Raw genomic sequence first — 25,568 nt, forward strand, 5'->3', positions numbered from 1 at the left:
CATCTCCTTCAAAGTATATTCTCTATAGCCTATCTAACCTAAGTTTTAAATACTGAAATTTGTGAGAAAAAAGTTAACTTCTCTGAAAAGCAGTACCTACTTTGTTGCTATAGTAACATGGACCGTGGCATTTTTGTTTCCTTAAATAGTTCCAAGATTTATCGCCAATCCCATACAAGTATGGGGGAGGTTTTCTTAAGACATGCATGTTTCATTTTTGTAGAGCGTGTGCTTGTTGGTGTCCCGTTTCCTGGGATATAGTTACATGGAATGAACTCCTGTTCCTCTTGGAATCACGCTAAGGGAAAACGCTTAGGCTACATGGTCGTTTCCTGGCTATTGTATAATACCTGGCTATTATAATGCTGGTGTAGCTTAATTAACGTGTCCATGATGAAGTGGGAGATTGGCTTTGTGGTTGTCTTACAGTGGAACCAGCGGTATTCCTGAGAAAGTAAAAATTACACGAGTACACCTGCATCTATGTACTGACAAATCTTCCTTCCATAGCAAAGGGTAGATGAAAAGAATAACATTGCAAGTAGGTGAAGGTTTCTTCTTTCATAAAAAGTAATTTGGACCACTTGATCAGTGGCCAAATGAGCAACCCCTTTCATCTGAAGAGCGCTCAGAGGAGTCTAAGACCTTTGAACAGTGGGACCCTACTGACACTGTAAATGCTTATTTGTTACCTTAAAATAGTATTGTAGCTTCTGTTAACTGGCAGATGCCTGAGGTGGGAGACTCGTCTTTCCCCTTTCGTTTGTAATCAGAATTTCAATGTGAGATGGTACAAGTCCTTCTGCTGGCTTTTCTGTGCCTCTTCCTCAGAGGCTTGGGGTGTGAGCTTTTAATGCATCTAGACCTAGTTTGATTCCTAATTAACATTTCATTTTCTCTTTGATCCATTTTAATTTCTGTGTACTAGACCTAATCTTGAAATAACTTTTAAAATTTAATCTAAATTTTAATCTAATTTAATCTAAAGTCATTTGTACCTCATGGATCACTGAGATCCATGTGTTCTCTGGTTTTATTTAAATGTTGATTCCATACTGGGAAATATAATTAGAACATGTCTAGGATACCTGCTTTTCTGTCATTATAAGTTTTGGGCAGGGACATCTAGTTTCTTCCATTCCTCTTTCGTTCCAGCTCTTCCATGAGGTCCCTGATTACGCTCCTGTCTGTTTCCCTGGTTTGGGAACTTACTGCATCATTCCCTTTGCCCTGATAGAGGCTATGAAAGAAATAATTGAAAAATTTAATGATCCTTTTATACTCAAGCAGTAATGAAGGACGTAAAGCCTTTTGTATAAGGTGAGAGATAGGTGACTTTAACATTGGGAGAAAATGATCCCTTGCAGTGGAGAAAGGGGGTTCAGAAAATCCATCACAGGAATACTGGGGCCAGTGCTGTTTAGCATGCTCTTTAATGACCCGGATGATGGGACCAAATACACTCCCAGCAAGTTCGCAGATGATACAAAACTGGGAGGAGTGGTTGATGCAACCCATGGTTGTGCTGCCATTCAAAGGGACCTTGACAGGCTGGAGAAATGGGCGGGGAGGTACCTCATGAAGTTCAACAAGGGGAATTGCAGAGTCCTGCCCTTGGGAAGGATAAGTCCAGGCAGCAGCACAGCCTGGGGGCCAACCAGCTGGAGAGCAGCTTTGCAGGAAGAGACCTCCCATTTATTTTTCCCTAATTGCAAAATTTGCTTAATACTTTGTGTTTTCTTCTGGACCTGTGTTTTGAGTGAGCCTGATGGAAATAGTCGCTTCTCTTTCTGTAGTAAAATGCTATATTTGCTGTTTCCAGTCTTGTGATCTTAGATCAGGCTTCATATGATTTTTTTTTTTTCTAATTTCTGCTACTAAGCCTGTGATTTCATGTTCTTTCAAAAGTTATCCAGTTTCCTCAGCGTGACTGCAGTAAGCTGTTAAAACTTCACTTCTCCTTTAGTTGTGCTAACTTTTATCTGCATACTGATTCCTCTTAGCTGTTTTGCCTTTATTGTAAGGTCAAACATGATTTTTTTTTTTGTACCTAAATGTTTTTTCTCCTGTTTGAACCTCATTGCTTATTAGTACTTCTTTGCTTGTTCTCTTTTTATTTGTATGGTTGAAAAACCTTCTTCGTGTTTGTTTTGATATCCTGTGGAAGATCTAACTCAGCTTGACTCTTGGCAGTTCTTTATCTCTATGCTACTTGCCCTTTTTAGGATGTTGCTCTTTTGGCTGATCAGTCTTTGTTGTTGTTTCTCTGCTAACATCCTTTATGAAGTGGTGGTTCATCCATTTATTTCTGCAGTCTTTCTTCACAAGTGTTTTTCTCCTTTGCTAGGATTCTAGCGTTTGTACTTTCTGACTCGAGCTACCGGTTGTTGGATCTGTAAAGGTGGAAGAAACTGCTGCCGGTTGCCAGATTCTTGGTGCATTTACCAAAACCGTGCTGCCAAATAGAGCAAATATTTCCTGAAATTAGTAATTTTAGTTAAGGAGCATTCAAAATTAATGCATTATTGATGGGCAGGAGTGCCAGCAATTTTAGTGCAAGACCATGCTTCATTTGATAAATGACATGGAAAGTCTGTCTTGCCAAGAACAGCCGTGTTTAATGAACAGAAGTACTTAAACAGTAACACATTTTTTCTTTCTTTTTTCTTGCTTCATTGTGTTAGTGAATGCGTGTTTGCTTCTTATAGCCAAAAAACTGAAAGAGTTGTCACCCCCCACCCCCACCCCTAACAACAGGTAAATTTTTCTGAGACCACAAGTCTTAACCACCTGCATAGCTGTTTATATAGGTTTAGGGTTTGAGGGTTTGTTTTTTTTTTTAATCTTTCTCTTTTTGTAGAACTATTTCCTTTTCCTCCTCCTTCTTTCTCTGCGTGTTCAGAACAGAGTCTTCGGATCTCAGAGTTTCATTTTGGTCGATAACTATAGCTACGTGTGGGTTGGGTTGAGATTCAGGCCCGTTTAAAGGGGAAGGGAGGTTGGAGAGTCGTGCCGGCGTTAGGTGGAGCTGCCCTGCGGCTCCCCGAAGCTCTAGGGAAACGCGCTGGGTAGTGAGCCGCCGTGCCCTGGGCAGGACGCGGCGGGGAGCTCCAGGTCGACGGGCAAGGGTCTCCTCCGCTGCTGCGACCAGGGTTTTGGTGCGGGTAGAGCCGGTCTCGACCCTCTGCTCTTCTGATAAATCTCTGCCTCGGTGAGAGGACGAAGGAAAACAAAAACTGTTGGCCGTGACGAAAGCTTTTTTTCAAGCTATTTATCCAAATTGGATTTGCACAAATTATTAGGGTTTATAGGGTACCTATCTTTCTTATGGTTTTTATGCTTGAGCTCCCTTCAGTTTGCTAAATAAATGCATATTTTATTCTATTCTATTTCTTACTCTACTGAGGTTATTAAAACAAAACTGTGATGCTCTATAGACTTCTGGGAGGTTGGGAAGAATCATATAGTACCTATGCAATGCAACTTCCCCCCTCCCCCCCTTTTTTTAATTTACATTATAAATCTGTTCTTATCTTTGTAGCCTGAAGTTGACCTTGTGTTTAAAATATATGTGTGTGTATGTATGTAATCTTGGTGTAAACGAATCTAGAGAATGAAACATCCTTGGGTTTTGTTATTTCTAGAGGTTCTCGGTGATTTGCCTTTTACTCATAGAACCCTGTTTATACTTAGCCTCTAGTTTAGGGTCATCTGACTCAAATACCCTCCCACACTTGGTTTCTCCCACAGTGGAGATGTTCTAAATCATTTGATGACAGTATTTCTATTTGTTGTTTTTTGTTATGACATGCTTTTTCTCCTTTTTAAAAGATTTTTTTTTTAACAATGTGCATGCACATTTTAGTGATTGCAGAATTGCAAGCCTAAAGAGATTTTAGTATATAAAAATGTGAATTTTTTTTTTTTTTACAGACACTGAATCCAAAATGGAACGAAGAATTTTATTTTAGAGTAAGTTTCCCTTTATATGCAATAAACCATTATTATAACATGTACCATTAATCATACTGTATTTCATATGTTTGAAAGGAAGCTTATTTTCTTATTTCGTATTAGTATGTTTTTATAAAAAATTCACTTGTCTCAATGTAATTTCCCTTCAATTCTCTGTCTATAGCGATCGAACGGGCAGTAGAAATTGGCATAGGGTTATTATAGAAATGGATTGTTGCACAGTTTGGTGAGATTTTGGTGTAAGTTTTGGCTTATTTCATTTGAAGAATAAAAGATTCTTTTTACTGGAACATGTATGTTTAGCAGAGCATGTTTGCTGTGATCTGCTAGTGTTTTGAACTGCTAGTGTAGTGGCAAATAATGAGAAATATTTGCAAACACTGTAAAATTTAACCTATCATGAAAAATATGGTGAAATACAAACGTAGGGAAGGAAGACTGAAGAAGTAATTTCTCATGGCCTTGTCCTTACTTGCCAAATAAGATCAAAGTACGTCTTTCTCATGCAGTTAATTTTTGTCTTTCTAAGTTTTGTTTAAAATGAAAACTGAAAAATTTTGCCTAAAACCAAATGATACACAGTTTTAATTAATAGATGTCGTTTCATCGGAAAAAGTAGTTTCAAATATCTGAAAATGGTAAAGGATGGATTGAACTAAAAAACAGCATAATATATTTATGGCATGTGAACGAACAGGGCAAAACCAGCTTTGTTCTTTAGTTGGTGGAAATATTTTTCCAAGGAAGAATGACTTAATATCTGTCCAGCTGTAGCTTTCACTAAAGGAGGGTAGGTAAAATTTCAGTAGTTTTAAAATTTAATCTGAAACAGCTGCTCGAGAACAGACATTGTCATTGTAGGTTGTTACAAACGGGTATCCTATCGAAGTTTGTTTATAGCGTTTTAGCAGTTGACTCTCTGGATGATGTGATGATTTAAATAGTTGCCACAAATATATTTGTTAATACACAGTTTTTGGAGTTTTAAATAGAATTTTTATTTTTAAGCATGTGCAGAGTAGCTTTTATAGGTCTCGCAACTAGTTAACATGAATTTAAATCTCTACAATCCTCTTCATCCAGTTAAATATTTTGATTTTTATAATGTGCTCTAAGGAAAAAATATGGACTTATGCCCGTTTCTTTGAGTTATGCCGAGTCCATAGGAACCGCCTTGGCGCTAAATTCATTTTGACTGGCCCCGTGGTTCTCCGTTTCCATCGCACCAGTTCTTGGTACGTGCAGAGCTCGTTGCAGAGGTGGCTCCACCACGGCGTAACTGCAGCCGCCTGCCTGTAAAACCGCAGAGGAGTCGTAACGCTGTCACTTTAGCCAGAGAGCCGTTCCCCGGGCAGGAGGAACGCCTCACGTACTTTACGGCCAGGTGCTCGAGCGCAGAGGTTTCAGAGAGCAGACCACCAGCTGGGGAGGGGAAGGGAGAGCGAGGTCAGGGTGGTGGGTGTCCGCGCGTGGGCGCCTGCAGCCCGCGGCGTTGGACCCCGCTGCCCAAGCGAGCGCTGGAGGAGCGGGCCGGCCCCCTCTCTAAATGCCGGTCTCGTAAACAGCCTGAGTTACAAGACGGACTAGGGCCGAGGATGTTCCCTCAGGATCAGCAGACTCGTGACGTACCTTGTGCTTATAATTTGAACCGATGTTTCTTGAGGCAGCCTCGAGAAAAAAGGCAGTACGCAGAACGGCCACAGTCTGCGTTGCTTAAACTTCAGGTGAAGTTCAGAGCCTCTGTCAAAACAGCTTGAACGTCCTCGACGACCGGCGTGAACGTTTGCAGTCAGGCCTACCTTTTTATCTGTGTCGCGGTTCTTTGACCTTGTCGAAACGGGGGCTTCCCAGCCCTGCAGAATTATTAGTGCCCTGTGGAAACTTTTTTGTCTAAATTGCCTCAAATAGACAAGCGGACGTGGAAGCCTGGCTTACAAAGACTTTCTGGGGAAAAAGAAAAAAAGTGAATCAACTGCCATAGAAACTATTTTTCTTGTTTAGTAGTGACTGCTTTGTCCTCCTACCAGTAGTCATTTTTTTCCTTTTAAACGTTAGCAGTCTTTCTGCTTAAATTTGCTTCAGAGTAAATTATTTCCTGGAGGTATATTTGTTCTTTGCAAGCGTTTGAGGAGTTTGCTGAAAGCGGGTAGAGTAGGGTTTCTACCTTCCACGGGATTTTCCAGAAGCGTGTGCGAGGAACGGGCCAGAAGCCGCGGCGAAGGGACAGTCCGCCCGCAAGGCAGCGGGCCGTGAAACTCGCCTGAAGGGAAGGCTCTTGCTGCCGACGTTTTAGTTGAGCTTTGCAGCTGTAAAGCCAAAAAATCCAGGAGCGCTCGTCGTCCGTCCAGTCTGGGACCCTCGTGCCCACCACCATAAAGCTGGCTACTTCTCACGGCCACCTTTTTTGGTGCAAAGATGGGTTTATTGGGTGCTCAGGGCAGCAGAAGCCCCTCTTGTTAGCACCGTCTGCTGCAGCCCGTGACGGGCCGTGCCAGGAGCAGCCGCGGCATTGCCTAGCGCCCTCCTCTCCAGGTCTCTGTCAGCCTTGTGGTTGCATCCAACTCGTGCTATGCAGCAACCGTAATATCTTCGCCGCTTTGGAGCTTTCTGGAGATAGAGAAACGCTTTAACTGTGGTATATCGAATCAGGAAATAAAGGCTTTTAACGTTAACTACTAGTCTATTTCTAGTTGCAGTGTATTTTTAGAAATAAGGTGTTATAGCGCTCCAGTTAAAGTAAAACTAAACCTGTTAGTCCTGTTCTGTTTGCCTTGCTTGAATCACTGTATGACCTAGTGCTTGTATATTGTCATCATAAAGCTGATGAACCTAAAGTGACGTTATTTGTGTGAATTTTCTCATAGGTAAACCCAACCAATCATCGTCTCCTGTTTGAAGTGTTTGACGAAAACAGATTGGTGAGTGCTTGTCTTGAGTGTGTTTTACAAACGGTAAGGCTCGGTGGAACGTAGCTGATGAAAACATAGCCTATCTCAAAGGCATAGTTCTGTCTGTTTTATAAATAAGTATGCTAAGTAACGTAGAGTGAAACTTTTAAAAAAAAAAAAACCTGTTTACAGACTAGTAGTCAGAACATTAAAGAATTAACACAAAAGTACCACTCTCCTGTGTAAGACCAAAATGGTCCTCCTTAACCTACAGTTCTGATGGTGTAACCTCAATCATATCCTCCCTTAGGCTTCTCCTATGCAAAACGATGACGAGTCTGAGACTTTTAGTTACTTATAAAGTGGCTGCTTCATCCCCTGGTTGTTGCTGTTGTCTTTGCTGTACCTGCAATACTTCCACATCCTTTTTTTGGGATGTGGTAACCAAAACTGCACGTAGTACTCCAGAGGTAGATGCACGAAGGTTTTAGATAGTGGCAAAATAATGCTCTCCATTTTGTTTTCAGTTCCCTTCCTGATGATGCCTAGCATATTGTTAGCTTTTTTGTCTTGAGCTCTCCAAGTCTTACTGCTTGTTGCTTTTAATAAGATTGCATAGATAAGGTTTCCACGCAGGCATACATGAGGTAAACGACACCATCGTTCTGAACAGAGTAGGTTAAATACATTACAGCAATGGTAAACTGGGTGAATGACTTTTTTCCCTTGTTCTCTTCTGAAAATTCTAGTACCGCTCCATTGTTGAGGAGATAAGGTATTCAGTTTTTCAGTTGGGTGCGGTACACTCTGTACTAAACTTGCTTGCCTTGTGAAGATGAGGTTCAGTGTGTTGAAGATCTTTTTATTAAAAACAAAACCAGTAGTATGGAAACATCTGTCTTTAAAATATATATTCTTCTCCTCTGACTTTCTGTTAAATGTAGAGCGAAGGAAAACATGCAAGCTGCAGTGTTCTAGGCAAAAAGGGACTTATGACCCCACTGATGACGTCTTACGAGTCTTACTTTAGGAGGAAGTAAACTGGTAAATGCGCATGTAGAGCGGCCTGACCGTCAATGTATTTACTGGCACGTACTAATCGTTTGCACCGTCAACACAGTCCTGTACCTTCTGAACTTCCTTGTGGTAAGGTGTGCCTCCATCGCCTGCTGGTGCGAGCAAACGTCGGGGCAGAAGTCCTGTAACCGTGACCGAGAGGCAGAATATATAAGCCTTGGGCCCAGGGCTGTGCTGGTGTGGCTCTGTGGCTTGCACGCCTCGTGGAAGATGGGTGGAGTACGTTTGCGTTGGCTTGGAGGGCGTTCAGCGCCCGTGCGTCTGTTTGTGAAAAATACCTTGTCCTCTCTGTGGGATAGTCATCAGCACAAGGCAGGTCAGGAAGTCGTGGAAGAGGTTTTGATCTAGCCGGCAGAGGGCAGTGGCATGCACAGGGAAATCCGTATGTGGCACCAAAGTGGTGACAGTTCAGAAGAAAAATTCTAGTGTTGCTACGCCGCGGCAGCTGAGAAATGACAGCTTTTGCATGCTCGTTTCAGTGGCACTGTTCAAGACCTTGAAGTTTCTGTATGTGGTACTGGCCTTACGCTGGCAGTTTCAGTCCTTCTCCGTTGTTGAACCCTTTTCTGGTGGTTCTTCCTGTGTTCCCACCTCTGCAGGCAACCTTTCTGTAACCTGGCTTAGGATCCGTCACCCTCCCTGCAGAGGGGCCTCTGAGCTGTTGGCAAAGCAAGTACCTTGGGATTTTTCAAGTAACAAACTTCCATCAGTGAGCTCAGAGCTGAGTTCTGACTTGATGTATATCAGGGCCAACATGCTGTGTTTCTCTAACGAGGAGGCATTTAATCAATTGTTTTGACTTTACAGTGAAGTATTTATTGTCAGTACTTGCACCGAGAATTCAGTTTTTGTTTTGTCCTTATGTCCCTAAATCATCAAAGCACTTCCTGAGTTTGCAGTATGTCCTTTCCTCTCCGTTCTCTCCCCCAGTCAAAATGGAGAATATTGGATGCAAGCTTAGTCAGCAGTGCAAAGAGAGACAGTTTCCTCGGATAACGTGTTTTACTTGAAAAATTAGATAAAACAACTTTAACACCTGTGCTTGCACACAATCTAGAGTACTGTTGCTGTGAAGAAGCTATTCATGTTTTTCTTCTTGTTGGCTCATGGTCCACTTAAAACAATAGGGGATTGTACTGTCTTTTGGCAGTTGCATCGCTGTAAAACAGCTTCCATTTCTCTCGTGACTGGTCATTTTCTGTCTTTTGAAAACAAGCTGCTTGCAAACAGAGGTTCAAATGTCTAGATTAGAGTATTGACCCCGTACCCGCAAGTTTTCAGAGCTGTTGACAAAACTTACGCTTCTGAGCTCGCAAAAGAGCGAATGTCCATGTGTTGAATTGAAGCTACCCCGGGGTCTCCTTGTGCAGATGCCCTTTTTCCTAAGCAGATGTTCTTTTCTGGTATATACTAACAAGTATTTTATGGTGAGCACGCTTCCAGTGTGAGTGCCCGTTAGATCACGGACTTCCTGCGTTGTGGTAGAGCTGATTTAGGGGCTTTGTTTTACATTTTGGTGTATCCTGTCTGCCTGTCTGTTCTTCTGAGATCTTTTGGCTCTCGGTGAGCGTAACTGTATTCTGTGCTGGCAGTCGCGCCTGTGGTAATATTGCTAACTTTCTCACTGGAAGCTGGCCAGCTTTGGGCAGAGTTTCTGTACGGTGTTTAAGACAAATCAGCATAAAACGACATGCAACACCCGTCTCCGGTTTTCACTCGTCTTTGCTGCCTGGTAAAAACTGAAAAAGTAACTTTGTCTTCTGCCATCTTGCACATTTTTGCTGTTTTTATTCTGTGAGAAATCTTTGCCACATCTAAGGTTGCTTTGTTTGCTGTAATTTTTCATTTTTTAAAAGGACTGTGTGGCGTAGGTTATATTGCATTCGTAGGGACAATGTAAAAGTTGTGGCTTTTTAAAGGGCGAGAAGTTTGTTGTTTAAGCGTGTTATGAGCGCAGTTAAGAATGAAAAGCATAACCATGCTATATTTATTCATGTTCGGCCATGGTAGCCTAACGCTGTAACACGCACCACAAAGTTAAGCTTGGAATAATTTCTCTCGTTTGCATGTGGATTTGACTTGAACTTTTAACACTAACGCAGAGTGTTTTTGCCGTAGTTAACTTTGTGTGCCTGTGCTTTATACGAATGTGCCTTGTGGATATGATGTGGTTTAGATTTATAGCAGTGCCGAGTGTGTTTGCTGCCTTAGTCAGCTGCGAGAGCTCTCCCGCTGGGGCCGCTCCTCTCTGATGGAAAAGGAGCAGCTGTGAAGGTGCTGTTTCAGGCTCTTGCTGGCATTAAAAAAAAAAAACACACACACACACACGCACACACACACAAAACCCCCACCAGCTCACTTTGGAGAGGGGGAACCAGGCCACGTGACTCCCGCCATCCTACCCTCTGTCACAGTGTGTAGGAGCGCTGATTGCTCTTATCCAATCATGCCTGGAATGCTGCTTGCCACTTGGGCTATTTCTGCTATCTGTCGCTATCAGTGCTGCAGTGCTAACAGTTTGGCAGATGGGACACTTTTTCTTGGAGTTTATGCCTTTGGTTTTTAACTTCTGGCAGTGCCTGAATTGTTGCTGTTCTCCCTCTCCTTTTCTTCTCCCTGTAAAACCATGGCCCATCGGCTGCGGTTTCATTTTGGCTCTGGGCGAAGCAACACAGCCCCTGAATCGGAGATCCTCGACCGGGAGAGAGAAGATGACTTTTTCATGGCATTCCACACTTTGCCAAGAAGAAGCAGTCCTCACGCTTTTTCCCGACACGGAGCAGATTATGGTGGTGGTGGCGACTTGCAAGAAGTGGGCTCCTTAAAAAGGAGTACATCCATGTTTATTCCCCAGCTGCTGAACAACATTGATGTGCGTCCAACGAGAAGCTCGTCTATGCAGATCTCTCTTCAGCGCAAAGCTGTGAACGGCTGCGCTGATGAGTGTGGAACCCCGGGATCTCCTGAGGAGACGCTTCCATGTAAATTCTCAGAGTTTCGCGAGCATTACGCGTCCCCTGTTGAAAACCGTTCTTCTTCTCCGAGCAGTCCGGAGGTGACTCCTGGAAACTCTCCGCCGAGGCTGACGGAAGAGCTAGGGCAGCAGGTCAATGGGACTGTTTGCTGTAATCGCAGAATATTTTGTACTATTCCTTCTAAGAACCAGAGCGATGATGCTTTGTCTGCTCCCCAAGAAGATGAGGCAAGCGAAGCATCTTCCGGTTTAAACATAAGTGGTGTGAGGATTCAGCATCGTGCTTCGAGCGCGGATATGCCTCAGGTGACTCTCTTACCCTTTGGCTCTGAGGCTCAAGGTAACGCTCCCAGCCCCGAACCCCGGCGCTGGTCTTTGCAACATGTGCCAGATATGTCAGCAAATTCAGGAAAGAAGTTCTTTGTTCTTCAGCTGCAGCAACCGCAGGCGAGTGGTACGGGTACAGGGGGTGAATACAACTTTGGTTTTACCGGAACAAAAGGGGACAGATTGGTCAGGTATCCGCGGATACGACTGGAAAGGAGCACTTCCTACCCTGTCCAGCCGCGACCGGAGCAGGCTAGCCCCACAGGCGATGGATTGGATTCAGAACTGCACGGAAACGCCAGGAACGGGTCAGAAATGTCCAGAAGCAATTCAGTAGAGAGGATCCCTCAAGGGCAGGGATGCCTGTTTAAAATCAGACCAGATCAGAACACGAGGCAGCAGCACTTCCGAATCCTCGTGACCCGCAGTCCGGAAGAGCAGAACCAGGCTGCTGCGACGGAGGGTCGTGGCACCCCTGCTCCTACCGCAGCCGGCACCGCGGTGAGTATGATGCCGAGCATGCTCGTTCCTCTGCGCTAGTAAAAGGCAAAATTTCCATACAAAGGCTTCTAAACTTCAGGCCACCGAAGAGCTTCCATTGTTAGTGCTAGAACGTTCCGCATTTCTCTGGAACAGGCCACAAATCATCTCTATTTCGAATCTAAAATAACTTTGCTCTCAGTTATGATTACATCCAGTGTAATATTTTGAGATCCTAATGTCTCATGTGTTACTTAATTCAGTGTTACATCAGCTGAAAAGATTGTAAAAAATTGGAACAACCAAATGTCAAACTGAATAGTCTTGTTAATTGTTCAGCTTGGCAAGACCTTGCTGCATGAAGAATTACACTTTGTTTTTCAAAACAAACACTTTGCTACCTTCTAAATATAATGCATACATGTATGTATCTCTGCACAGTTTAAAAAGGTATGTTGTGGTGTGCTAGCAGCTACGGCTACAGAAATTGTGAAGATACTGACTTTGTTGTTACAGTACCACAAAGTTAGAAAAATTTCTTTTTTTACCAAAAAATTATGTTTGTTTTCAACCTTCTGTAAATTAAAAACTTGTCACATGTTTTTCAGCCCCAAATCCCAGTCAAACAACTGCACAAGCAGCTTGGCACAAGTTAGTAAACTGCCCTGTCATTTGCACTTTCTCTGACTTTGCATTCAGATGACAAATTTCATCTTCTAGTTCTTCTTGCTTATAATGGGAGAGGCTTGAAGTTTTATGTTTTTAAACCATTTTTGAAAAGACCAAACCAGAGATAAAAGTTAAAGAGTTGAGTTAATTCATTTGGTTGAACTGCTTTGCTGTGCAATTTAACACTACCCACTTGAGTTTCTAAGCTCGGTGACGCTGTATATAGAACAGTAAGTGCTCTGTCTCCAGCTATGAAAACAGATTCGCTAGGACGGATTTTGGGCTTCGTTGCTCGTGTGTTCGCATTCTCTTGCGCTTTCTTTCAGCGAAATGTAGTACCGAAAGACAGCTGCTCGCTGCAGCAAGGCCGTATGATGACTCTGCAGCTTTCCCAGCAAAAAGCTCAGTCTCAAAGTTATTTCAGTATAACTGTCTTTTTAGCCCTTCTATAGACAGTGTTGAGTAGAAATTCACAGTGTCCTTAAGCTTTTAGTTTAAAAAAAAAAAAAAAAACCCAAACCCCAAAATCTGCAAAACATGTGTTCTTGCCAAAGGAATATAAGCTTCATTTCAGTCTGTACTGGCTAGCAGTTTTGTTGAGCGGGTAGTGTATGGTATCCTTACCGTCAGCCTGAGAACGTTTCAGCAGGGAAATCTGGAATGCAGAAACCTTTACTGATCTCTTTTCTTCATTTAAATGTCGTGTATATAGCACAATGTTAAGCGTTCTACTATTTTTCTCTTCCTAAAAAAGACGTTTTGTTTTCCTTTCTCTGTTCAGCTATTTTTAATTTATTCTGCATGTAATTTTTGGCTGAACTCGTCTTAATCTGGAATATAGAGTTGCTTCAAGATATTAAGGATGTTTGAATTTGGTGAGAGAAAAGCCAACTGTGAGGTCTGGCTCCAAATGTAGTTTTCCCAAAGCGCCGCATTAGATCTGGAGTTCCGTTTTTGCCTGTCTCTTTTAGTCTACATACTCAGTTGATGGGATTCCTTAGACACCATTCAAACTTCTGTGGAGTCTTCACAGCTCGTATTTACCCACATTACCACGTTCTGTGTCTGAATTTCTATTTTCTATTTATTATCTCTTGTTCCTTTCCAATAATAGCAGCGTGGAGAGCCACCATAAACAATTATATAAGTAGCTGCAATAGGTCAAACCTAATAGCAGGTGGCAGAGGTTTGCCCATTTGTGCCACTTGCTCAGAGATGTGCATCTTCACCCTGTGTCTCTGCAACAGTTCTGTCTCGTAAAATATATACTCCCCCAAAGTCACTGCTTTGATCTTCATCGCAGTAGCGGCTCTCACACCAGAGGCACGCTTGAGAATTTCCAGAAGACAATTATGAAATTTGTTCCTATGTACCCTTAGTTTTAGTCAATTTAGTCAGCCGTGAAGCATGGCAGTGTCAGAGGCGCTCAGCCCAAATGGGACTTGCGTTCCCTACTGCAGAAAGTTTCAGAAATGGAAATTTAATTGAGGCATAAAACTTTTTCCTACTCTTCTAGCATAGTTTTCTCGTATTTGTAGTGACCCCAGGAGTGTCCTGGACAGAGGTGACTGCGTGGGCCGGTTGCCATAGGAAGGGCAGGCAATAAAAGCAGTTTGATGGAAATCTGCTGTATTTAATCTACTGACAAAACACCTCTTCACTGAGGTGTCACTTTTGATCTGCCCCGTGGAAGTGTTTGAGGGAGGACCTGTGATGCTGAGGAAGGGTGTGCCTGCAATATTTGAGCTATGGAGCTGCGGGGAAAAGTTACCATGTTTTAAAGTTGTTAGGGTAAAAAAAAATTCTAGACTCTTCCAGTTGAGGTAGTTTGCGTGTATTTGATTGATACAGGGCATGGGCCTGGGGCTGTAAGCAGCAGCTGCTACGGCCTTATTTATCTGCAGTGAAAACATTCATGCGGGCGTCTGCAGTCCTGCTGCTACCAAGTGTTTATGACCTTTCAAATATCTTCTGTTTTAGACAGAAATGTTTTGGGGGAAGCAGGATGTATTTCATTACAAGTTGTTATTAAGGTATTAAGTAAAATAAGAGCTTGTGCCCAATCTGTGAACGTTTTTATTTGGAAGCCTCGTTACAAATTCTTTTGGCTGCTCGGAGGTTTCGTGTGTAACGCAGTGGGCTGCGCGCGTATGCTGTGGCGTACAACCACGCTTACGCTGTTTATAATTTGGGGTCCGTGAGCGCCGCTGTGTATGTGTGGGAACCACACCTCAAAAATGCCGTGGTTTGGACAACTGGTTAGAGAGCTGACAACGGCATCTTTGTTGTGACAAAAAATACAAAGTGCCCTGACAAAATACTGTAGTAGCGTTGAATTGTATTAGTTACCAAATAGAAGTGGCAACTCGGTGGTTCTGCGTTTCCTACAAGTCAGGTTTTATTTTTCCTTCCTTCCTTCGACGTAATTTTAGAATAAATTTTGTTACGGAAGTATAGAGAATGTAATTACGCTCAGGAGATATCACTTGGAATTGGGGCATCTGAATCTAAATAGGGGTAATTTAGGATGAGCGCCGTCCGGCAGTGGGCAGGCTCCCGGGTTGCAGGGCGCTTGGCGACGAAGCGCTGAGCCAAGGCCGAGCACGCGGCTCCGGAGGGGGTTAAGGAGCTGGGAAGGGCCGCGGCTCTGCCAGCCCCGCTCCTCCCCGGCTGCAGCATCCCTCCCGCGGCCCGCCTGGTCCGCCCTCGCCTGGGGCCCTTCCAGACTTCCTGCTTGGGATGTCCCTGCCGTCCTCTGATGGCAGCGCTTCCCTAGGAGGCCTCTCCCCGTCATGGGGGCAGGTGTTTAGGGTGGGCTCTGTGCTTAATCAGGAATAACTGTTGTCCTCTAGAGTAGAGCCAACTCCTGTAAATACGGCTGTGTATCACATTGAGGAAAGCATTTTTCACTTTGAGTTTGGCTTTTCTTATTATCCCAGTTTTAGTCGAGTGCTCCTGAAGCAGCATGCTCCGAGACTGTCTGTGATATGGAGGTCGCGGGGTGGTGTTGGCAAAAAAGGGATCTCAAATGAGGGAAGTTGTTGTTATTCAGTTTTACACATTGGAAGAAAAAAATAGAGTATGTTTAAATAAAAAATGAAGACAAGTTAAAGGAAGACAAACGTCATGCTTTTGCAGGTGAATGTTTATTCTGTAGCCACAGTTTCATCTACTGTTTCCACTAATTACATAGCTATCAACAGCAAAGGTCTGCTTTAGTGCTGTTGTGCCGCCTGCTTTACAGCCCCTGCGTCGGTACCCCGTGGACCGCCGCTCCCCCGGGGTGTGCTCACTGCTCTCTTAACTGGAGATGGTTTCCTATGGAGAGTGACGTTCAAGGAGGAAACATCTGAACCACCGTTACCTTGGCTAGCTAGACCTTCACTGCAGGAGACAACAGAAAATGAAATGAATCTTGTTGGCAGTTCTCTGAAGTTGGTGATTTCACAGAGCAACTTTCCTTGGCTACGTCTTCAGACCATACTTCCACCACAGTATTTGCTTTCCTTATTCCTTTGTTTCACGTTTCTGGGCTGTATCTTGGATCCAGTTGGGTTGTAAAAGCTAGCAGTTACGTCTTGTAACCTGACCAACCTTTAACACTTCCTAATGAACAAGAAGCAACTGTCTGTACTTGCCGCGTGCCCCGTTTTGTTAGCAGCGTACTCTTTTGCCTTACTGAAAAAGGGCAATGTAGGAATAAAAATGCTCCATATTATCACCAGTGCAATTGGCAAAATAATAGACATTTTCGGTTAGTATGGCGTTCACTTCTAGATTGAATTTTCTGTTTTTTCTTTTGTACATAAATTGATCCTTGTGAGCTAATAAAGTCAGTTCAAAGCTTTGCCTTTAATGTTTTGATGTAAACTAAGGCAAATTCAGAAAGTGTCTTTTCTGAGATGGGACTGAGAAATTAAATGGATTATGTATTGCTGATCATCACATGAAAAACTGCTGGACATCTTTAAGAATTAAATGTAATGAAAAGGGGTTTTTTTTTTTTTCTCAATTCAAGTAAGCATTGCAAGAGATGATTTGTTTCGTTGAGATAGAGATTACAGTTTTTGTTTTAATGTTGCTGCTCTTGCTGATCCTCTGGTCAATCACCAGCCTGTCCTTGACACAGTATTCATTACTTCATTTTCACATCTTTCGTCATCTTTAGCTGGCCCCCACTCTGATATTTTCTCAGTAAGTATTGGAGATGGTGGTAGTTGTCATTTGGAAAAGAGGTTTAGTTGCTTCTCTTATAATTTCTGAACCAAGTCCATGTGTCCAGGAACTCCAGCGAATAAATAGACAAAATCAGGACAAAAATCCTGTTCCTCATGAGCGTTAGTAGCCGTTTATCTGCCTGTCTGGTTTTCGTGTGGATGGTGACCTACACTAGAACCAGCACTCACTCCGTTAAGCGCTAACGCGAAGAGCGACAGCGAACTTCGCGTCAGAGGGTTTCCTTCTGTCCGTCCACTCGTCCGTCCGTCCGTCCATCCATCCAGATATAGTGGCAGTTAGCTGTGTAGAAAGTCAGATTTGGCTGCATTCACGCTCCTGATGTTCAGAATATGACACTTGTAGTTGAGCTGGGCTGAACTTTGTGCTTCTACTTCGGAAGCAGTTATTGAGTGCGGTACAGAGATTTAAATGGTACAAAGCAAGAAATGTCAACTTGTTAACAGTTTATTTGCCGCTCTTCATTCTAGCGGAAGCATATTCTTGAGATGCAAAGATTTTCTAAAACAGAAGAGAGAGTTATTTCAGAGGCAGCTATTTCTTTCCAAGTCTGTTTAAGGACAGCCGGATCGGTACAGTTCGCCTGCACGCAGGCACGGAAAGGCTATGGAAAGCGCTGCGCGCCTCCGAGGGGCTGCTTTGTCTGCCGGGCCACCGGGAATGAATGCTACTCAGAAAAGTTTCATCTTTTATATTGCATATGTCTTAAGTTTGGGCACCTGCTTCCAGAATGCCTAGTGGGCGTTTCTAGAACATGATTCATGTAATCCTTAGCTAGGTGTCTAAAACGGATGAGATGAACCGTGCTGTCAAGTTCCTCTTTCCCTCCACGTCCCATCCAAGGAGCGCGGGTGGCTGCATGGCGTGCCTCTGCCCGCTGTGCGGATGCCCCCTTTGCAGGTGGGGGCGGCGAGTTGCACCCCCAAGGCTTTGCAGGCTTCCTGTCAAGGGCAGAATCGATTCTTCTTCCCTAGTCTCCCCTCTCGGCAACCCCACGTCTAGGTGACACTACGCTACAGGCCTCCCCTGACCGCGGTAGGCTGTGTCTAGACGTTACCGTTCTTCTTTCTCATGCTTTGCTGTTACGGGATTTGCCATAGCTTACAGGCTGTGGTGGTGGTGTGGTTTTTGTTTTTGTTGGGTTCTCTCTTTTTTTTTTTTTTTTTTTAAAAGAAATCATCTGATCCGCTCCTTGCCCCTCTCTTGCGCTTGCAGGGGCGTGAGCTCGCAGGTGAGAGCAGTACCAAGGTGTCCGTGCGAGTGGAGCACAAATAGCTCTTCCTGAGTAGTGGAAATTAGCTTGCAGAATCAAGAAATACTTCTCCTAGTCAAGTTATAAGGGAGCTGAGAAATATCTATCCCTACCTGCTTCCAGAGTTCCCTGGGAAACAATTTTGGATGTTGTTAGACTTCGCTGCTGGAGGATTTTACTTTTTCTCCCTGAAAGCCATACCTTGTGCTGTTTTTCTAAAGAGAAACCAGAATAAAACACTGAATAGAAGAGCTGGAAATAACGTCACTCTTTTATAGCAGTAATAAACCGTTTGCTCCTGCATGGAAAAATTGTGTGCTGAGTTTCAGTACACAGCGATCTCTTTAAAGCTGAGTTTATAAGGCCCTGAATTTATAACGGGATTGCTGACCCAGTCTTAACACTGAAGGTACCGACCAGACTAGTTGCAGCATAGATGTAGCCACAGAAAACTGCAGATAAGAAAGCAGAGAGCGTTAATTGCTTTGTGCAGCCTTAGCTGTCCTTTCTATTTGAGGAAAGCTGTCAAATAATGAAGAATGGTCATTTTTTATGACTGTTCTAGTTCAAAAAAGCTATTCTAAATCTAGATTTTATGCTGTTTACTTAGTTTCAGAACTAAATCACTTTGTAAAAATCTATTACTGCATACATTTGTCTGAAGTCCGGTGCTTTTATCTGTTTTTTTTTCATTTAATAGGGTGGCATAGTAGCCTCCAAATGACAGCAATTGTGTAGAAAAAAAATCAGTAAAATTAACAGTGTGACCATTGCAGGCTTCCCAGTCACCCCCTAAAAAAAAAAGAAAGAAAAAAGAAAATCTCACCTTCACTCTCTTTAAATCCTCAAGCCTTGAGAAATAAACGGGCAGTGCTCTGGGAATGAAGGCCAACAGGAAAACTTGTTTCTGGTTAGGTCAGTTGTGCAAATTAATTGCATACTGCGCTGTGCAGTTTGGTGTAAAATCAGACAGGTTTTCGGTTGCTTTGGGAAAAAGCTGCATCTTCCGTTTCAGACTCGGTTGAAGAGTGACCAGCGTTTCCAGGATGTATTTTGTGTATTCTGGGAAAGACTGAGAGGATATAAACTGTATTACAAGTGTGATTGTTATCTCCAGTAAAAAGGAGATTCAGCTGTGAATTTGTACGACTGACTAGCCTTTTCCTCAGTTAGCTATTTAAGCTCGCATTCTGAATCCTCCTATTTAAGGAATGTTTAATATCAAAGAATAGGTATGTAGCATGGGTATTTATAATGAATCCAAACAAGGCAACCGGAGTCTGCTGCTTCTGCATTAATTTTGGCATTCGGCATACTGCTGGTCACACAGAAACATAAAACTCTGGGGCATGGTATTTTGGATGCTTTTATTACAAAAAGCAAACGATTATAGAATGAAAGAGAAAGGTATTCATCAAACGGTGAAAACCCTTCCAAACACAAATTTAGAGACTGATAATAAACCTCCTTGAGAACATTATGGCCTAAGTTGTACCTTAAGGTAGTGTTTAAAACAATTCATCTAATTTTTTTTCCAAAACCAGATGTTCTTCTTTGGTCTGTTTTTGAAATTATTTCTGCTGCACATCCAGTAAGTGAAGATTAAAGTAAAGTAAAAAAGATGGTTTAAAAAAAAAAATAAAGTTAAAAGTTAAAAAAAAGTAAAATAAAAAGTGAAGAGCTGATCATATCAAGATATGGGGATAGCAATATTATTCAAACTTTTTTTTAAAGTCACAATTAATTGAAATACTTTCATATTGCTCAGTAAAATTTAAAGCATTATTAAAGCTAAGAATGATATCCATTAAGTTTTGCATGTATCATCTTGGAAGGTGAAAAACTTGCCAAATTTAATTGTTGTGAATTTTAGCAGTAATACATTTATCTTGTAGGATGCCTGTGTTGCAAAGATTTTGAGTTGCTAATATGCCAGCTATTTAGTTAATTGAAATCTGCTTAAAGCATGGTTTTTCGTTCCCGGAAGACATTTAGTTGCTCCCAATTCCGTCAAAGTGGAACTTGATTTTATTGTTGCAGAGCTGAACAGAATCTCCAGTTTGCACACCCGCGATCTCGCGCGCTCTCTCTGAAGGTTTGAGCGAGGCGGCTGTTGTAGTTGCTGTATTGCTCACACTTCATTATTTTTAGAAACTCTATCAGAGCGTGCTTGCCAGCACACTGAATTATTATAAACACAAGTGAACTCTGCTGGTTGGGAAAGGACTGCAGCGCAGCTGGTGATGGGCTCGCAGTTGTGCAGCAGCGCGTCCCCTCGCATCGAGCTTTTCAGAACCCACTGATCCCTGGTAGAGGTTTCCAGCCCTGGGCGGATTAGTGAAGTTTTTGCGTGCTTGAATTGCAAGGTCCGCGTCGGTTTTAATGGCTTCTCCGTGATTTTCTTTTTTTAAATTATTAATAAAAAATAAAAATGCACACGAACGTGTTGCTAGCCCAAAGGCATTGCTAGGAGCTGTTGATTGCCTCCTTAGGCTGATAAGCCAGCAGTTCTTCTGAAACTCAGAAGGCTGCAGATGGCATGTTGTGACCTTTCTAGTGAGTTACTTCTTTTAAATGGGTGAGATAAATGCAACTTTAAAATGTCTTCAAACCTGAGTTATCTGCGTTACGTTAGCTGCATTAATGTTGAGCGCAAACGAGATACTTGGTGAAGCACCAGTTGTCAGTATTCTTCTCTTTTATAGCAATGGAAATTTTAACCTGAAGAGTTTCCTTCTGGAGCAACATGTTCTCTTTTAACTGGCAAATATACTGTGTGCTTTGAATTTCTCACCTTACGGGTCTACGTTGTTGTGTCTTACAGAAGCTGTGCCTTTTATCCAAAGGCAGGCAACGTGCGTAGTCTTGCAGAAATTTAGTATGATAAATTGATAAGTTTAACGGAGTTCTCTTTGAATATTCTAGTATATAAAAATGTGGATCTAGAAACAATTAGCCAGAATACGTGATCTGCTCAGTTAGCAATATCAGCCTTGTGCTTTTTAGATTCATCACACCTGTGGCATAGTCGATCGTCATTTTTAAGAGGTAGCTCTGGTTGGAGCAGCAGTGGCAGGGTTTCCTATGTGGCAGTACACCAGCGTGGCGCTCGGGTCCCGTCTACCAGAATTGTGTTACAGGCCGTTTATTGCTTTATGAATCATTTCAAACAGGTATTTGAAAAGCTAAAAAAGGCTTGAATCCACAGCTGTCTGGAAATGGAATAAAGCATCTCTTTCTGTGTAGAAAAAAGATTTGCCTGGGGTGCAATGAGTTTTAGGCCTATCGTGCTGAGCGAAGAGCACCCGCATAGCTGAGCGTTTGAGAGCGTTTGTGCTTCAGCGTCCGATGGAAACAACTGGGGAGAAATCACTGGTGGGAGACAGAGGAGGTTTGGCCCATCGCAGGGTTCCTCCTTTTGTCCAGAAGTTAGGTGATGAGCCAAATGTTTTATGTTTTTGTGTTGGACTGCAGGGCTTAAAGTCTTCGTGGCGTATTTCTGCCTTGGTTTGTGTCCGGGTTGTCCCGCCACGGAGGGGTCTGGGCTCTGCGTAGGTGTTGAGGGCGATGTCCTGCGTCAGGTCCTTGCGGATTTCATTAAACGCGCCTGTTATAAACCATGTCTTTGTGAAAACATTGCCCGCTCTTGGAGGGTAAAAACCTTTTGGAACAGCTGGTAACTGAACTGAATTTTGATTTGGGTAAGTTAGTTGCATCGTACGGGGCTGAGACGTTGCAGAAGGACTAGCGTGGGAGAGTTTCGGCTCTTGAAGAGCGTGCGCGGTGACTTTTAGAAGGAGGTTCTTGTTCCTGTAAAGCAGGGGAAAATTGTCTCTGTAAGGTGTGTAATCTTTTCCTTTTTGTAAATGGAGTTTATCCGCACTTGACTGCTGAAACACTTTGCTGATACGCTGATCCTGAAAGCATGGCCGTTCGCGGTGCGCTCTGCACGTCCCTCCTTACTTCTAGAAATCAGTTTGTCACTGGAGCTTCCGTTTTTCAGGTGCTCTGCCTCAAATATGTATATACATATATATGGAGATCGTGTTTTAATTTCCAACAAACTGCTAACATTGGCTGTCGGGTAAATAGGAATGAAATAGGATTGCAAGAGATATTCTTGAAAGCATGCTAATCGCGCTACAAACTGACTCCAAAAAATATTTATTTATTTATTTATTTATATAGTTTACAACACTCGTGATATTACCAGCTTTCCCGATAGCTTCCAGGCTCGCCCAACGTGCCCTGAGCCACGCTCCGGCCGCCTGGGCAGCTGGGGTGGGGAGCCACCGGCGCAGCCACGTCGCTCGCTCCGGCCTTGCCGCGCAGCCCGTCAGAAACCGGCTTCTCTTCCCTGCCGACAGCGATAAAACTCACCGAATCACAGAATGGTTGAGGTTGGAAGGGACCACTGGAGATCGTCTAGTGCAACCTCCCTGCTCCAGCAGGGTCCTCTAGAGCATATTGTCCAGGATCACATCCAGGTGGGTTTTGAATATCTCCAGGGAAGGAGACTCCACCACCTCTCTGGGCAACCTGGGCCACTGGTCTGTCACCCTCACAGGAATTAAGTTTTTTCTCAGGTTCAGACAGACCTTCCTGGGTTTCAGTTTGTGCCCGTTGCCTCTTGTCCTATTGCTGGGCACCACAGAGAAGAGACTGGCCTCATCCTCTTGACACTCCCCCTTCAGATACTTGTACACGTTGATGAGATCCCCTCTCAGTCTTCTCTTCTCCAGGCTGAACAGGCCCAGCTCTTGCAGTCTTTCTTCATAGGAGAGATGCTCCAGCCCTCTAATCATCTTGGTAGCCCTCCGCTGGACTCCCTCCAGTAGCGCCATGTCTCTCTTGTCCTGGGGAGCCCAGAACCGGACACAGTACTCCAGGTGAGGCCTCCCCAGGGCTGAGCGGAGGGGCAGGATCACCTCCCTCCACCTGCTGGCAACACTCTGCCTAATGCAGCCCGGGATACCAGAATACCCAGAATATGAACGAGAACCCAGCTGAGCGACAAAGAGGGGTGAGAATCGCTTCCTGCGAAGAACTGACCAAAACCAGAGTAAACTGAAAGGTTTAGTGGAGCAGAGGCATTTGTGTACGGTCCCGCTGCAGCTCCAGCTCATTCGCTTTTGCTGCGCAAGTTTGTGGAAGATTCAAACTGCGATGCCAGATTTTGTCGGTTTGTGTGATTTGAAGATACATGGCTAAATCTTACTGCGTCGAAGCTGTCAGGAATTTTACCATTCACTTAAGCCTGACTAACGCTCAAGTGAGCATCCTTTGAGCATCTCTTCCTTACCTCTAGCCTTCCTGATGTCCAAGGCTTCAACGCTGAATCAGCTCACCTAGGACAGCAGGAGCTCCGGCTGCTCCGGGCCGCGTTGGCCTCAGGCACGGTCCGGGCGTAAACGCGACCGTCCCCGTGAACGTCTGCCGGCCGGAGCGGGGGCAAGACCCCAGCCCCGGGCGCGATGCGCTAATTCTGGCCAAAGCCCTGCTTCAGGCATAACAGCAGGCAAAGAGCAGCCCCCCTCTTCAAAGGGGGCGGTGGAGGAGGAGGACACGCGCTTAGGGACGGGTATAAGCCTTGCTGACCCGATACGCCGTCAAAGCCCGGGATGATCTGGTTGCCACGAAGGAGGTTTGCCCGTCAGCGCAGCGAGGTTGGAGGATGTGTCTGCTCGGAGGCAGGTCTGCAGGCAGGTCTCCGTTTACTGACCGTTTCCAACGGCGCTCGACCGGCAAACACAGGTTCAGGCGTCCGCTAACATCTTGAGAAGCGGTAGCAAGTCCTCCAGCCCCGGGGTCGGGTCTGCCCTTCCCTCGCGGCTGCAGGTCTTTCCCAGCCGGGGCAAAGCTCTGAAGCGCTCCCTGTTTCAAGGTGAGGGACTGGTCCTTTTGTTTGTTCCCGTGCCGGCGCCGGGCGGCAGCTTGTCCGCTCACCCTCGCTCGCTGGAGCGTCGCCGCTCAGCGACCGTGCCAGAAACCCCGGACCGTAAGCTGAGCCTGCTCGGGGCGACTTCGACCTCGCGCGCTCTGTGGGAAAGGCGCAGCGAACGACGCAAACGAGCTCGAGATGGTGGTTCACCCGAAGGGACGATCTGTTGCTCTGATCGAAAAGGTGGTTTGCAGTCACACAGCAGCCGTTTGGGGGGTCAGGGAGGACCAGCGGTCGCGGAGGGGGCATGCAAATCCGTCCGGGCTCTCCTGGGGTTGCTCAGGCCAGCGTGGCTCCCAGGAGGCAGGCTTCGCTCTGCTTCTCACTGCGAGAAATCACCGCGGATCATCCTTCGCGCCGCTGGCCGGGGCTGGACACGGGTCCTGGGCGTTGAAGACCAGTGAACGCGAAGCGCGCAGCAGCGGCGCTTAGGGCGACCGTGCTCAGCTCTGCTTGCTGCAGTGATCTACCTTCCAAAAACCGTTGCTGTTGAAGGCTTTTTCCTGATCCCGTGATGAACCCGTGCGTTATGGTTCAGTAAGCACCTCAAAGATGGGCAAAATTGTATTTTAAAACTAATCTTATGGTTTTGAATTTTGGAAAACGCACATGACAGCAATAACACATACAGCACTAGTAAAAGGCAAAAAAAAAAAAAAAAGAAAAGGAGGACTATTAGGAGTTAAAATGGAAGTAGTGTATAAAACATAATTAGTTACATTTTGTGTGTAATTTGCAGCCTAAATAGCCTTGTGTGTGCTAAACACTAGGCATAAAAGCTTAATAATGAAATAAATTGCATCAATTTCAAACAAATTTTATTTCTTTGAAATAAGACTATATACTAGCCTTTTAGTTTTTAGTAATACATGCAGCATGAAATGCAAAAAAGCAGCTAATGTTTGGTGCTCATAGGTACACAGCCAGAACAGAAGGGCTTTTTCAGAAATCACTGTGTTTACCGTGATGTCGTCCCGCATTAAAATGCGTCCGATCCTACCTAGGCAAGCGAAATGTAGTTTATTGCTCTCTGCAGGTAACGACGTGCTAGCTGAGCGGGGAAGAATCGCGCCGCGGCCATAACCCGGGATGGGGGGAGCTGACGTTAATGCAGCTGGTTTTGTCTGACATAACCATTTTTAAAAGTCTTCTCGGTCTTGCAGCATCTGCCCTGATGCAAACACCTCTAAGTGAAGCCAATCTTACCTGCTTTGTATTTAACGGCAGAACTGAAAATAAAAACTGCAGGGGTGCAGTGTCTCACTGTTGGCATCCCCACAGTGAAGCTTGTGGTGACTGGATCTTAGGAAATTAGCATTGCCTTATGCTAATTTTTTTAACATGCAATTTTCTGTTAACTTAGGAGAAGCAAGAAAATAAGCGGAGCGGCAGAAGGGTCTTTGCAGAGAGTTTGCTTGTTCGCTTTGTGCCGAATGTAAATGCTGTGGCGCGCGTGCAAGGGGTTAAACTGCACACGTTTGCAGAACGTCTCTGCGCTTCGAAATGTAAGAAGCGGTTTCATTTTCCGTTTAATAGGTGTGTCTTTATCCCACGGTAGGGCCTGATAGCTTTGAAATTCATCAGCAGTGCTCATTTCTTCCTGATAATGAAAACTAGGAAACGTTTCAGTACCCGTTTATTTATTTGGAATTACGGCAGGGAAAACTGAATTATCCTGTCTTAAAATAGTTCCTGTGTCATAAAGCTAAAAGCATGTGGAAATGGAGGAGAAGGAGGTTAAACTTGTTC

The 25,568-nt window shown here is 44.2% G+C and overlaps 1 protein-coding gene across 18 annotated transcripts in view; it reads left to right on the plus strand.

The window, feature by feature from the left end:
• Positions 1-25,568, plus strand: part of LOC138060863 (E3 ubiquitin-protein ligase NEDD4-like) — a 214,196-nt gene that overhangs the window by 91,960 nt on the left and 96,668 nt on the right. For 13 of the 18 annotated variants that reach the window (XM_068926753.1, XM_068926754.1, XM_068926755.1 and 10 more), the window contains 2 exons: positions 3,934-3,972; positions 6,840-6,893. The exons of 1 other annotated variant lie outside the window; for it this stretch is intronic. In XM_068926753.1, coding sequence (XP_068782854.1) covers positions 3,934-3,972; positions 6,840-6,893 — 93 coding nt within the window. Of the gene's footprint in view, positions 1-3,933; positions 3,973-6,839; positions 6,894-10,311; positions 11,743-25,568 lie in introns of those variants that run through there. 4 more of the 18 variants (XM_068926749.1, XM_068926751.1, XM_068926748.1 and 1 more) reach the window with 3 other exon arrangements.

This window comes from Struthio camelus, chromosome Z (genome assembly GCF_040807025.1).
Source record: "Struthio camelus isolate bStrCam1 chromosome Z, bStrCam1.hap1, whole genome shotgun sequence".
NCBI lineage: Eukaryota > Metazoa > Chordata > Aves > Struthioniformes > Struthionidae > Struthio > Struthio camelus.